This window comes from Phacochoerus africanus, chromosome 9 (genome assembly GCF_016906955.1).
Source record: "Phacochoerus africanus isolate WHEZ1 chromosome 9, ROS_Pafr_v1, whole genome shotgun sequence".
Lineage (NCBI taxonomy): Eukaryota > Metazoa > Chordata > Mammalia > Artiodactyla > Suidae > Phacochoerus > Phacochoerus africanus.
The window spans coordinates 46,692,859-46,708,158 of NC_062552.1; the positions used below are offsets into that span (position 1 = coordinate 46,692,859).

A 15,300-nucleotide genomic window follows, 5' to 3' on the forward strand; every position below is an offset into this window, starting at 1 on the left:
GTCGCAGACTTGGCTTGGATCCCACCTGGCTGTGGCTGTGGTTGTGGTGTAGGCCAGCAGCTATAGCTCCAATTCAAGTCCTAGCCTGGGAACCTCCATATGCCATAGGTGTGGCCCTAAAAAGACACACATACACACACAAAAGAATTCACTTTCTTGTGGCTGTGGAATGGAGGTCCCTTGTTTCCTTGCTGGCTATCAGACAAGGTCTACTCTCTACTCATAAAACTCCATCGGAGATTTTTCTCATGTGGTCCAGTCCATCCTAAAAGCAGAGGCACTTCAATTCCTTCTCATACTGAATCTCTCTGCCTTTCTTTTCTGCCACAGCAGGAGAAAGCTCTCCTCTTTTAAGGGCTTCTGTGTTTTATTGGCCTCACCTTGATAATCCTGGGTATTTTCTCCACCTTAAGGCCAAGTGTGCCACATAGCACAGTATATTCATAAACACTGTCTGACTGATCACATGCATAGGTTCCTGGGATTAGGGCAGCATACCTTTGGGTGGTCATTTTAGAGATTCGGCAAACCACAAATACCTTTAGCATTTCAATAGCTAACCTTCCATAAAAGATACAAATTTATTTATTTATTTATTTATTTATTCATTTATTGTCTTTTTGCCTTTTCTAGAGCTGCTCCCGCGGCATATGGAGGTTCCCAGGCTAGGGGGCGAATCGGAGCTGTAGCCGCAGGCCTACGCCAGAGCCACAGCAACGCAGAATCCAAGCTGCCTCTGCAACCTACACCACAGCTCACAGCAAAGCCGGATCCTTAACCCACTGAGCCAGGCCAGGGATCGCACCCACAACCTCATGGTTCCTAGTCGGATTCTTTAACCACTGAGCCACAACGGGAACTCCAGATACAAATTTATTTTTATTTACTACATGACAAAGAATATTATTTAGAGGGGGTTTTTTTGTTTTTTGTTTTTTTACAATGCAGGAGAAAGGGAGGGAGAAGAAGAGATGGTAGGGAAAGACATTCAAGAGAGCGAAAGTCAAGTTTCTACTGAAAGGAAGGGAAGGGATGTAAAAATGTATCCTACCAAGATTCCAGATAAAAGGCGAAATATAAAGACCCTCACAGGGAAGCACAAGTTTAAAAGGGCAAGTTGAACATATGTTTATATATCTGTTCCCTCTGTGACACTGAAATTTTTTTTTTAAATGAATGAAAATGATGTAAATCAACAAGGATAAAGAAGACAGGAGAGGAGCGAATATCCAACAATAGAGGTTAACACCGTTTGGAAAGATGGAAAATGGGTTAATGAAACTGACTTAGCCAAGCAGAGGATGCTTAAATCTAGATGCCTCTAGAGGAGGATCAAGACCAGGAGAGGCCAGTCAAAGCAGAAGTTGGTAGCTTTTGGAAAGCGGGTAGTACTCCCCACTGATAAGTAAATGTCCTAAATGACCTCAATTCGTTGAAATGCGGGCAACCCCATTACGTTAACAAGAGTGAACCTCTCAAGGACATCCTAGGCCTATGTTCCCAGACTAATGGTCTCAAGGTCAATTCATCAGCTTGTCAATGGCTCTCCAGTGAGTTCAAAGGAAGTCCCAGTTGACACTGATCAAAGTTGAAAGAAACAGGGCTGGCCCTGGGGCCTGCACAAGGCTTCAGGGTTGTTTACTGTGCAATTCTTAGGACCATGGGAAAACTTGCTAATTCTCATCAAATCCCTTAGGACATGGCATTTTTCATTCTGCAGAGATTTATTCAGATACACTTTAGAAGCTGGCTTTCTTTAGCTTTGGAAGATTTGCTTTTGGCCTTATGTCTAAGAAACCTCTCTTAAAAATACTAAAGTGATTGAGAAAGATGGAGAACATAACATCCCAATGGAAAATTTCTGCTATAATATAGATGTTTAGCATTTTCTTATTAAATCAGAAATATATGACCCAAAAGTGCAACCATGATGGCTATAAGGGATGGTGGGGAGGGGAATACAGGTAATCTTTTCGCTGAAGCTCAAGATAGAATGACATCTCCCACACATATGTGTGTGTACATAAACTTGGCCTCTGCTTCACCTCCATTGTTCTACCCTCTGACTTTTCTTCTAATAAAAAGCTAAATATTCACAGAGGCTTTTTAAAAATCTATACCATAAAAGTCCATCATTTTGCAAGGAAGATCTATTAAGAAAACTCAGTACTGTAAAGTCTAAATAAAAGTTAGCCATGGATTGGCCCTTTCAGTATCTAGTCACCCATTCATAGAAAATTCCCATAAGAATTCAGTGGGATCTAAATGAAATGGGGCTAAAGGAAAGAAAATATATTTAAACATAAGCTAAAATACATCAGCATTGTTTTTTTTCAGAATCCTGATTTTTACGTTAGCATGCACAATATAATTATATCAATAACATGGTGAAGTTTGAGTGGTTGGTCATAATATCTGAAATTTAATAGATTCTGAGCAATTATGCAACTAGGGGTCCTTTTTAATTCTAAGCTAACAATTCCCAAAGCCCTTCAAATCAACTAGAATCCAGAAGAAAAACTGCTTAAGTTTTCATATCTTTCGCACACACTAGTGTACTGTAAGGAAGAGGATAACCAAGGATAGTTAAAATATACAAAAACACTAGCTAAACTTTCACTCGGATATGTTGTTCTGTGTATAAAAAGGCAATCAATGTATTACTCAAATATCCCTGAAAATGTGAAAGTATGTCTTTTTGGTTTGCTTTTTTTTTAATAGTGAATCTCACATCCATTGGAGAAGGTTGTATAGAAGTAATTAATACTCATTAAATATTAATTGCTTATTTATTAGCACTATCACAAACACAGTGAAAAAGCAGCAACCAAATAATCTAAAAGAATATGAATGTTCTAAAATTTCATTGAATAAAACTAATTTCATTTTTGTTCAATGAAATAATCCTTGAAATATGAATCAAATATGAAACAATCAATGAAATAATCAGAATCAAAACAATTTTACCTATTTCAGGGACTCAGTATCAACTATATCAACTTAAAATGTGCATGGGTTTGAGGTTATTTTTTCAGTAGTAATGACAAGTTAGCAGGGAATATCTCGGTATGCCCATCTTGAGTTCTCTATAACCAAGCAATGCACATGTGTGACATGGTTAGCTTACCCATGTTTCCTAAGCATTATAACAAGTTCATATTGCCTCTCAGTCTGGAGTATCATTTATGGTTCTTTTGCATCTGATAAAAATTGAAACTTGGGACTTCAACAGTCTTGAACTCTTGACGGATGTCTTTGAACTTGGGCTGGACAATTTACCTCTTAGATAATACACTGTAAAATTGAGAGTAATTAATACTTGCCTTCCCTTATCATGTACTTCATGTACTTCATTTACTAAGCTTATAACCAAGCAGGGCCCTGTAGGGCTCCTGAGCACAAAAGCCTTTCTGTGTCCCCCTTTTCTTGTTTTTAGGAAATGGGCCTCATTCAGCCTCCATGACCTTTCCTGAGTTTTTAGGGACAGGTTCAGACAGTTGCTGATCAGGGAAGGAAGGGGATGCAAAGACAAGGGAGGAGCAGTCAAGAAATAACAGCACAACAACAACAACAACAACAAATAAATAAATAAATAAAAATAAAAATAATTAAAAAAAGGAGTTCCTGTCGTGGCGCAGTGGTTAACGAATCCGACTAGGAACCATGAGGTTGCGGGTTCGATCCCTGCCCTTGCTCAGTCAGTGTGTTAACGATCTGGCGTTGCCGTGAGCTGTGGTGTAGGTTGCAGACGCGGCTCGGATCCCGCGTTGCTGTGGCCCTGGCGTAGGCCGGTGGCTACAGCTCCAATTCAACCCCTAGCCTGGGAACCTCCATATGCCGCGGGAGCGGCCCAAGAAATAGCAACAACAACAACAATAACAACAACAACAACAACAACAACAAATAAATAAATAAAAAAAAAGAAAGAATAGCACAGCCTTGGAGCAGGGTCCTGGTTCCCTCTCAAGGAATACACATAATGATGTAGGCATCTTATATACATAAGAGAAAAGTTATATTCCTTATGTTTCTTTTAGAAATGAATACTTTAAAATTGAACAGCTCAGAGTCCTTCTTTGTCCTTCTCCCTGGCTTAACTGCACCCTAAACACAATCACCGGTAAGCTAAAGATTAGACACCCTGAGCACAACTGCCTGTGGATTAAAGATTATTAGCACATGATGTTTTTCAGAAACTTTCCTGGTTTGTTCTAGTCTTGATCAATATGCCCTTTTTGCAAGTACTCTTATTCTGGGCAATAACCCAGAAGACCACCGTCATGATCATGCCAAGATCTCCTAACTCCAGCTTTGATGACTAAGATTCCCCCAAAGAAAAAAGAATGCATTTTTGTCCTAGTCCTGATTCCTACCTGAAAACCTGTTTTTCTCCCTTTTATTATTTCCCCTCAGTTCTTCCCAACAGAGAGCACAGTCTTTAAGGCATTAGCCTGCTGTAACCTCCTTTGCCTGGCAAAGCAATAAAAGTTATATTTTCCTCCTTCACCCAAAACTCTGTCTCTGTGTTCTTACTCAACACCAGTAGACAGAGGCCAAATTTCAGCAACAAACTCAGGGAAAGTGAGTGAAGTGTCTACTGAACATAGATCTGGTGAAGAACCTCAAAACACAAGTTTGTGGAGTCAGAATAACGTAACAAAAAGGATATTTCAGATCCTACATGGGTGCGTGCCATAAATATAGTTGGCAGTAATTATGCCCTTGCCTCTCAAAATTTGACATCCTTTCAGGGCTTTGTAATCTTAGATTAAATAAAACCCAATCAGGGTGACTACTTTAGCTTAGTAAACACCTGGTAATCCCTCCAAAACTTTCATAAATATAAGTTCCTGCCCCAGTCACTATAGGCAGAATTATTATCATCCCCTTGAGTACTCAAGTTTTAGCTCAGAGTTCTGTGCAATTGTGACAGGTAGTGTTTTACCCCATAAGGCAAAGATCATATCTGTTTCACCCTAGCAACTCCAGAATCTAACCTACTGCTTAAATTCATTACATGAATCAATAAATGAACAAACAAATTGAAGACATGTTGCTTTAGAAAAATTTCTTCCTCCCTGCTTTTCACTTTAAAGTACCAAAATACAACATCTTCAACAACCTAGGACATAGAATAAGCCTGAACACCATAGATTAAATTTAAAAATTTTAGAATTAAAAATTTAAGTCTATAAATGACACAACATTTTTATTCTTGCCTTAAGAAGCAGACAGGTTATGTGATCCATTGTAAGTAGACTGACATTTTCCATATGCACCCAAGAAATCAACTTTCATTTAGATATTATTATAATTAGAAACTTACCCAGAGCTGATGATTCCCTTTGACTGAGTCACCAGTAGGGCCCCAACAGTGATATTTAGAGCATTCTCTAGTACTCCTATCTGGTGAGCAGTGATCACCTGGTGAGCCAGATTCTGTAATTTGCTACTTGATAAGGATGGAATTGGTCCAGTGTTCCTCATTGTTGGCGGATCACCAATTTCAATGACCATCACTTTTGAGACAGTGTCCATAGTGGTTGGCGATAAGACTCGATATGAGCTCATCTCTATCATGAGAGGTCTACGTTGACCAGCTCTATCATGATTGACACAAGTCACAATTGGGCAATTGCGTTTTCGCTTTGTTTTACTGTCAGCAATGGCCTTTAAGGTTGATTCATCGCCAGGTATCTCATGAATAAGTCTGATCTGGTCTTGGCAAACCTTTAAGAAGTCAGTTAGTCTTTCAAGGATCATGACTTCCCAGCCTTTTTCTAGAACTGAAAACATCACAGTGAGGGCCAAATGAATGGCAACACCTGAGCGTATTTCAACGGGCTCCTCTCCTTGCAGGACAACATACAAGAGGTTATCCATGATGCTGAAATAGTTGGAGCCAATAGGCTCATTCAGCAGTGAGGAAGCTGATTGAACCAGAGTAGGCGGAATGAGTCTTTCCCCTAAGAAAACATGGGGGCTCTGAAGTTCATGGTAGAACACAGCCAAGAGGAGCCTGGAGGTACTTTTGTTCCCCAATAGAAAAAAACGCAAGACTTGAGGAGTCTGATCCACAAAGCAGACCTTGGTGATCTCCCTGGTGGGTAAAATGGAATAGAAAGCAGATACAGACCCTGAAGTGGAGCAGGGAGTATTGGCATTTATGCTACTAAAGGTGTCAACAAATCCACTAGTCACAGATACAACTGGATATAACTTCTGCATGGCCCACGTGGCATCAGCACTGTCAAGAATTAAGATCACTTGGTCAGTCTGCTTGCAGATGTAGCCTTGTATTGGAGCTCGGTATGTGCATTTCTGCTCTTCTCTGAATGTGCCTATAAAATAAATAAAAATAAACCGGTGATACAAGAATCGTAATCTCTCGAGGATGATCTACAATTCTTCACCCTCACCATCATCTGTAACCTCAAGAAATATTTATTGAACATTCAACCCTAACCCTAACCCTATTGAAAATGCAAAGAAATCTTGAGCAAAATATGGAAAAATACGTATGTTAACTAACTGCTGTTTAATATAATTTAAATGTATATGTGACATAATATGTTATTTAAAGTTAATAATGGATGTAACAGCTAAGTGGTAAAAGAGTTGAAAAAGGAAAGTGATTAAGAAAAAGGAAGAACCTCTAAGGCCTCCATAATGGAAAAAGGATAGGAGAGAAGGTGGTAACAATATCTGGGTCAATGGGAAGGAGGTAGGTTGAAGGGGCAGGAACAGAGATTTTATGGAGTTACATTAAAATTGAAACGGTATATTGTGACCAGATTGCGAGAGTTTGGATGTCAGACTATATCATTTTCTCATACTTCCTTTTTCTCTAAATATGAAGAATAAAGAAAGACAAGAAAAGGAAAAGAGGAAAGTAGCAATTTGGAGAGTAACGACATTACATAGAGACCAAGGTGAGGATGGTTGCAGCTAATGAATACATTTAAAGAAACAATATTATTCACTTTCCCCATTTTTCTAATCTTCCTGTTTATGAACCTAGAGTAGTTTTTGTTCTGAAATCAAAGGTTTGTTTTATCTTCCAACCAAAGAGTTCCTTTGACTTTTTTCATTTTTTTGCTTTTTTAGGGCTGTACTCACAGCATATAGAACCTCCCAGCTAGAGGCTGAATTCAAGCTACAACTGCAGTCCTACACCACAGCCAAAGCAACGCAGGATCCAAGCCACATCTGGGACATACACCACAGCTCACAGCAAGGCCAGATCCTTAAGCCACTGAGAAAGGCCAGGGATCAAACCCACATCCTCATGGATACTAGTCGGATTCATTTCTGCTGTGCCACAATGGGAACTCTCCTTTTGACTTAAAATGTATAGGTACTGAATTGTATTGTTTTCTACTTATTTTAACTTGCATATTCATCTAAGTAGCTTAAGGATTGGAACAACAAACAAAATCAAATTATTACTAACATAGGCTATACTATACTTGAGCATGATCTAGACACCTCCTACATCCTTCCTTCCATATAATATGATAAGAAATCTGTGCTCATCAAAACTACGAGATATCACCTTACAATGGTCAGAAAATGGCCATGATTGAAAAATCCACAAACTATAAAGGATGGAGAGAGTGTGGAGAAAAAGAAATCCTCCTATGTTGTTGGTGGGAATCCAGTGCAGCCACTATGGAAAACAGTGTAGAGATTCATTAAGAAACTAAAAAAAAAGTTATCATATGATCCAACAATCTGACTCTTGAGCGTATATCTGGAGAAAATTCTAATTCTAAAAGATACATGCACCCAGTGTTCATTGCAGCACTATTTACAATAGCCGAGACATGGAAACAACCTAAATGTTCATTGACTGATGAATGGATAAAGAAGAGGTAGTACATATATACAACAGAATGCTACTCAGCTATAAAAAAGAATGAAATAATGCTTTTTCAGCAAGATGGATGGGCCTAGAGGTTATCATACTCTGTACAGAGAAAGACAAATACCGTATGATATTACTTATATCTGGACTCTAAAGAATGATACAAATGAACTTATTTACAAAACAAACAGACTCACAGACAGACATGGAAAACAACTTTATGGTTACAAAAGGGGAAAGGGGGGAGGAATAAATTAGGAGTATAGGATTATCAGGTATAAACTGCTCTATATAAAGCAGATAAACAACAAGGACCTACTGGAATAGCAGAGGGAACTCTACTCAATATTTTGTAATAACATAATAAAAAATAATATTAAAAATAATGTAAAGTATATATGTGTATATATTCTTTTTAATATTATTTTTGTATGTACCACATTATATTATGTACATATATTCTTCTTAATATTATTTTTAGTATATTCAAAAATAAAATATTTTGTAATAACCTATAATAAAATAATATTAGAAAGAATACATATACATACTATATATACTATGTATATATGTGTATGCATATACATACATAGTATATATATATGCTACATATATATGTATGTGTGTATATATATTCTTTTTAATATTATTTTTTATTATAGGTTATTACAAAATACTGAATAGAGTTCCCTCTGCTATTTCAGTAGCAGAGTGGGTGTACAGCAAAGTGATTCAATTTTATATACATATATTTTTACAGATAAAATATAAAGATATATATATTTATATATATATAATGAATCACTTTGCTAAAATATAAAGATATATATACATATATTTATACATATAAAATTGAATCTCTTAGCCGTATACCCAAAACAAACATAACACTGTCAATCAACTATAACTCAGTTACAAAAAAGAGTATCATAGATCTCTTTTATCTATGGAAAAGAGATAAGTTGAAGGAAAGTTGAAGGGAAAAAAAAAAATCTGTGCCAAAGCAGCCTATGGTATCAATAATCTTTAATCACCAAAGTGCTGCTTATGGTTTACTTGTACCTCAACTGTAATAGCAACCACAAGGTCAAAATTACAAGGAAAATTGTAACATATTATTTTACAAAAGAATTGTCTCAAAGTAATGCCTCAACTATGACTTCACAAATTTAGAAAAAAGAGCAAAGCAAATCAAAAGTAGAAAAAGAAAATAATGAATATGACAGCACAACTTAATGAAATAGACAACAAACAAACAAAAAAAAAAACAGAGAAAGTGAATAAAGCTAAAATTTGATTCTTAGAAAAGGTCAACAAATTGATTGACCCCACACCAGACTGATCAAGATATAAAGAAAGAGCATTAAGTCACCAGTTTCAAGAACAAAAGGATTATTACTTCATATCCTACAGATAAGGATTGAGACTATTCCAAACAAACTTTATGCCAACAAATTCAACAACTTAGATGAAATAGGCAGATTCCTTGAAAACCGACACAAGATAAAACAGAAAATTCTTATTTATCTTTGTCTCAAACTGAAATCACTAAATTAAATGCTAAAGAGATTTAATTATAAAATACTTTTTTTTTTTTTTTTTTTTTTTTTAGGGCTGCACTCGCTGCATATGGAAGTTCCCAGGCTAGGGGTCGAATCAGAGTTGCAGCTGCCAGTCTATACCACAGCCACAGCAATGCCAGATCCAAGCTATGTCTGCGACCTAAACCACAGCTCAGGGCAACGCTGGATTCTTAACTCACTGAGAAAGGCCAGGGATTGAACCTACCTGCATCCTCATGGTTGCTAGTTGGGTTTGTTACCGCTTAGCCATGATGGGAACTGCAATTATAAAATACTTTTTAAATGGTCACCTTTACATAATTGTGTTTTCTCTCTATTATATGAACCATATAATATGGACATGCTAAAGAGAAATAAACTGTCTTCAACATCATGGAAACAGTATGAAAGAAACTAATTAATTGCATGATCTTCATAGCCATGGAAATTTCGCTTTGAGACCCTGATACACCAGGCTCTACTACAGGTTACCCTTTTCAGATGTAACAGGCAGCCTTCTCTCATGGAAGATTTTTGAATCACACTGGTTCCTCTTTTCTAAATCTACTGCTCACTCTCCTTTTTTTTTTTAAGCATTTTTTTCCCCAGTCATACTAGTGTCATTGATGAATCATTCACATTCCATCCAGTTCTATTGATCTCTGACTTTGTTCTTCTAGCTTCTCATCCAAGTCTTTTAAAGTGACCTCTATAGATTGCTAATGTCTTGGAACTGTACCTAAATAAAACATTCTCTTAGTTGATATGATTCTTAATCCTTCTTTGCTACTATCTGTACTGTGATAAATTACATAAACGCTAGACATAAGGGTCCTTAAGGATTATTCCACAAAGTCTGCGACTATATCTTCTATATATAAATTATCATGGGGTTTAATACCCTATCTCAAACACAGAAGATACTCCTTAATATGTATCAGTTGACTGATACGTAATGTCCTTTTTAAAACTTCTATTCTTTAGGAGTTCCCGTCATGGCGCAGCAGAAATGAATCCGACTAGGAACCATGAGGTTGCAGGTTCAATCCCTGGCCTCGCTCAGTGGGTTAAGGATCTGGTGTTGCCGTGAGCTGTGGTGTAGGTGGCAGACGCGGTTCGGATCTGCCATTGCTGTGGCTCTGGCGTAGGCTGGCAGCAACAGCTCCAATTCGACCCCTAGCCTGGGAACCTCCGTATGCTGCTGGTGCGGCCCTAAAAAAAAAAAAAGGCAAACAACAAAACTTCTATTCTTCAAGTAATTTGTATCTATTCTTTCCAAGTGTCTAGTCATAAGATTATTATTCCATAGCTGGAATACAATTTAAACCAACTCATCCTAATTACAGAGTATATTACAAATATGCATTGTGAGAACTTCCCCTTAATGTTATAATTTGATAACTCAATACTGTGAGAGATCCAAGTATTTTACATGAAATTGTAAGACTGAAATTATCGCTTATTATATTTTTATGAATAGTCTGTGGGGTTTTTTTTTGTCTTTTTTTTTTTTTGTCTTTTTAGGGCTGCCCCGGTGGCATATGGAAGTTCCCAGGCTAGGGGTTGAATTGGAGCTACAGCTGTCAGCTGAAGCCACAGCCACAGCAACAGCGGGATCTGAGCCACATCTGCGACCTACACCCCAACTCATGGCAAGGTCTGATCCTTAACCAACTGAGCAAGGCCAGGGATTGAACCCACATCTTCATGGATACTAGTTAGATTAATTACTGCTAAGCCATAACAGGAACTCCTGAATATTCTGTTCTTAAATCGCATAACTGTTTTGTCCACAAAACAAATTTCTGTATGACAAAGATTTTTATGTTTCTTGGCTGATTCATTAATTCATTAAACAAATAGAAAGGTAGAAACATAAGTTTTTCTTTCTCTACCTCTATTCCTGATGGCAGGTACAGTCTAAGGCAACAAAAAATAACAAAAATGAACCATCTGCAATGTGATTCAATTTTTTTTTAGAATAATAGGTATAACAGGAGCTATAGTACTAGAATGCATACCATCAACATGGCTCAGTGATGAGTTCTTTTCATCATTCATATATATTGCTCCCAGGAGCTAATCCACCAAGAAAACTGAACCCCCAGGTCATCTTTACCCTCAGGATCCAAAGCTCTCTATTCTCGTCTTCAGCAGTGACACTGGATGAGCAGAGACTGATACTCAGGTTGGAGGCAGTGTCTCAAGGAGGAGAATAGAAGGCAAGAGAGAAGGGTTTGAACCAGGAAGGATCAGAGAAGGTTTGTAGGTAAGAATTTGAGAGGACATAATCTCTGCTGTGTTTCAGAGCATATGTGTACCCTGGAGTGTTTGGGACTCAGGCCCAATGCCCATGAGCAAGCTCAGGAATACAGTGATAGATTATAAAAAGAATGTCACATCTTCATAATCCATTGGAATTCTGGTACGAATTGGATTATAAATCCTATGAATTGAGGCAAGGAATTATTTAATGAGAATCTTTGTGTATGCCTAATCTGCTAATAGTGAGAAGATTTGGTCACTAACTATGTGACCTCTTTCTTCAATAATAAGGAGTCAGTTGCCTTTTCATTATTATTAAGTACTGCAATGTGATTAGGAATTAAGTGTCAGGCACATATGGTTACTCAAATACGTGTCAATGCCTTACTTATATTTAGCCAGTTCCCTTCCTGATCCCAGGGTAACGAGTGCAGTATCAATTACATGCACTGCTTTTGTGCATGATTTATTTATTTATTTTTAATCTGTATGAACATCTTACTAGGAAAGAAATGCAGGGGTTCGGATTTCTAAAACATTTAGTTGGAAGCCTACCAGTATGACCTTCAAGAAGTCAGTAACTAGTATCTCCTAATTTAAGTCAGAAGAGTTTCATGAAACATTAATGATTATAAATCATTCTTCCTCCCTGTGTCCCTATAAAAGAGAGGACATACCCATTTGATCATTGTTAAGTATAAAGAATATTTAAAACGACTTCTTTGGTTCAGGTCTTCTTGACAAAATACAACATAGGACACTCACCCTCCTAAACCATATACTCTTTATAAATTTTGCTATCCTCAAAAATAATGTTGTGTTAAAAAACCCTGTAGTAAATAACACATTAATTACATTTTAAGGTTATTCAGGCTTATAAAAGAGACAGTGTTTCTCTGGTCCTGTGTGTTTTAGAATTCAGAGATGAAGTTTCTTTGACAGTAATGTGAGAATGATAATTGGGATGTGACTGCCCAGTCTCTTTGTAAAGGAGATAAAAGTGAATACAAGTAACATTTATTCACCAGAGAAAAAATAATTTATATAGTGGATACATTATTATAATTAACTGGAAAATCCTTCTTTTATAAAGAAAGTTAAAACAGATAAAAACAACAACAATGGAAAATAATGGCAAAATAATTCCACTAAATAATTTCATAGTCATTTCTGGTAGCACAGTCTTATTTCTTTTTTTTAATTAAAGTATAGTTGATTTACAATGTTTCATCAAGTTCTGCTATACAGCAAAGTGAACCAATTACACATATTTCCCTGTGCTGTACAGTAGGATCCCAAGACTTACTTTAAACAAAAATTTCTACCCTGGAGTTTTGACAATAAGGATACTACACAAAGAGAATGTTCCTTGTGAGTTGAAAAATAGGTTCTCTTAAAATAATTAATACTTAATTGTATTAAATAAGTCCAGCACTCAGGATATGATTGTGAAAAGTAGCTAACACATTACTCTGATCATTCAGAGCTTCATGAAATGCACTAGAAAAAATCAGATTACTGTGTTCAGACGCAAACTAAGGTTTTACAGGTAAGACAGTACAGAGAATGGTGGACTCTTGAAGGAACTGGATGAACAGAGTAAACAGAATCCAGAGCCCTTTAAAAGCTGGTAGATCTGGTAGGTCCAACAACTCCATCTCTCATGGAGCAGGAAGGAAGAGAGAAAGTGTTTGTGCAGGTGGAGGTGGGGGGGGTGGGAGACTGATGTCATGCTTATCTGCTGAGACAGGTGAGGCAATCAAGGTCTTCAAGTGAAAGTCAAGTGTGAGGGTGTGGATTGGGCGTGAGGGAAGAAGGATGGAGTAGAATGTTTGTAGATTGAGAAAATAGTGTGAAACAATCATTATGCAAGAGAAGGAACCCAGCCTTTCTGGATTTTAGCTCCTACACAATGTTGAGGAGCTAGTCTATAAAAATAGATACAAAATTATGAATGAAAAATCAGAAATACAGGTGAGAAAATATTAGTCAAATGAGAAAATCATCACAATTATAAATTTAAATTTCTTGAATACCATAAACATGATAAAATCTAGAGAAAAGTAATATTAATGAATTACCCAACATAACCCTGTATTACTTCTTGCCTATTTCTTGGTTGCACTTCCGTGTTGCTTCTTTATGACAACAATGGTGTAATCATTTCTACAGAGGAGACAGAAAGATAACTCAGTCTTTTCTTTAGCCTGGATGATTGACATTTGTTTTCTATTACTGGTAGTTTAGAAGAATTCCTTTTGGTTTCACAACTAATGATTGGTAATGCATAAATATTCAGAATCATTGACAAATGTGGAGAATTTCCAAGAAAGCTTCTCTAAGGTGTGAGCTGTAGTATTTGAATAAATTTTCATAGAGTAACTTTCATGACACTGTCATTTCAAGCTGTACGTCTCCCCCACCTCTCACTTTATTCTCACACCTTAGGATGCATTCATATCACTGTGTGACTTAGGGTCTGGCTCTGGCACAACATGGGTAAGTTGACATAAGTGGCTAGGAAAAAGTTTACATACAGGTGGTTGTGAACCACAAAAAAACACATCCTATTAGACCCACATCAAATGTATATCCAATTGAGCCTCCTCATAGCAAGATCCTAAGAATGTTTGTGGCTACTCCAGTGTCATACATCCGTATCGTATTTATGAAAGGAATACTGGAAAGGATGAAAGAGAATTTAGACGGAGAAGGGAGGGTTATCTTAAATTTTAGTAAAAGTATCTCCATTTTGCAAATTTTACAAAAATATAGAGCCATGTGAACATATTGCTAGGATTCATTTGGGTATCTTCTTGGAAGTGGCCCATGTAAATGAGGACTGTGAAAACCCAAACTCATCACCTTCCCAGTAAGTCAGCTTGTGTTATGGGAAGTGTATGAACACCTGCCTTGGATATGCCTAATAGGAAGGCATGGACATCAGGACAGCTGGGTTCACGGAAGGTTGGGTTTCTGCCTGTGTTTGAGAAGAAGAAACAGAGGGTTATATGTGTTAAAGATGTTTGCAAATAACTAATTATAATGATGCATTATAATTAGACAGCTCAGCTGCCTAATGAGAGAAATAAATCAGGGAATTTATGTATACCACCCCCCCCCAAAAAAAAAGACACATGGTGATGGATTTTTTTTTTTGTCTTTTTGCCATTTTCTTGGGCCACTCCAGCGGCATATGGAGGTTCCCAGGCTAGGGGTCGAATTGGAGCTGTAGCCGCTGGCCTACACCAGAGCCATAGCAACATGGGATCCGAGCCATGTCTGCGACCTACACCACAGCTCACAGCAACACCGGATCCTTAACCCACTGAGCAAGGCCAGGGATTGAACCCACAACCTCATAGTTCTTAATCGGATTCGTTAACCACTGAGCCACGACAGGAACTCCATGGTGATGGATTTAATGTCACAAGGAAAAGGTTCTTGGACAAAGGAGCTGGAAAGAACTGAGTCATATCGGAGTTCCCCTTGTGGCACAGCTGAAACAAATCTGACTAGTAACCATGAGGTTGAGGCTTCAATCCCTGGCCTCGCTCAGTGGGTTAAGGATCCGGTGTCGTCGTGAGCTATGGTATAGGTCACAGA

At 37.5% G+C, this 15,300-nt stretch overlaps 1 protein-coding gene across 2 annotated transcripts in view; it reads right to left on the bottom strand.

Moving 5' to 3' along the window:
* PKHD1 (PKHD1 ciliary IPT domain containing fibrocystin/polyductin) overlaps positions 1–15,300 on the bottom strand; it is a 484,027-nt gene that overhangs the window by 43,678 nt on the left and 425,049 nt on the right. For both annotated transcript variants that reach the window (XM_047795623.1, XM_047795624.1), the window contains one exon: positions 5,327–6,341. In XM_047795623.1, the coding sequence (XP_047651579.1) occupies positions 5,327–6,341 (1,015 nt within the window). The remainder of the gene's footprint in view (positions 1–5,326; positions 6,342–15,300) is intronic.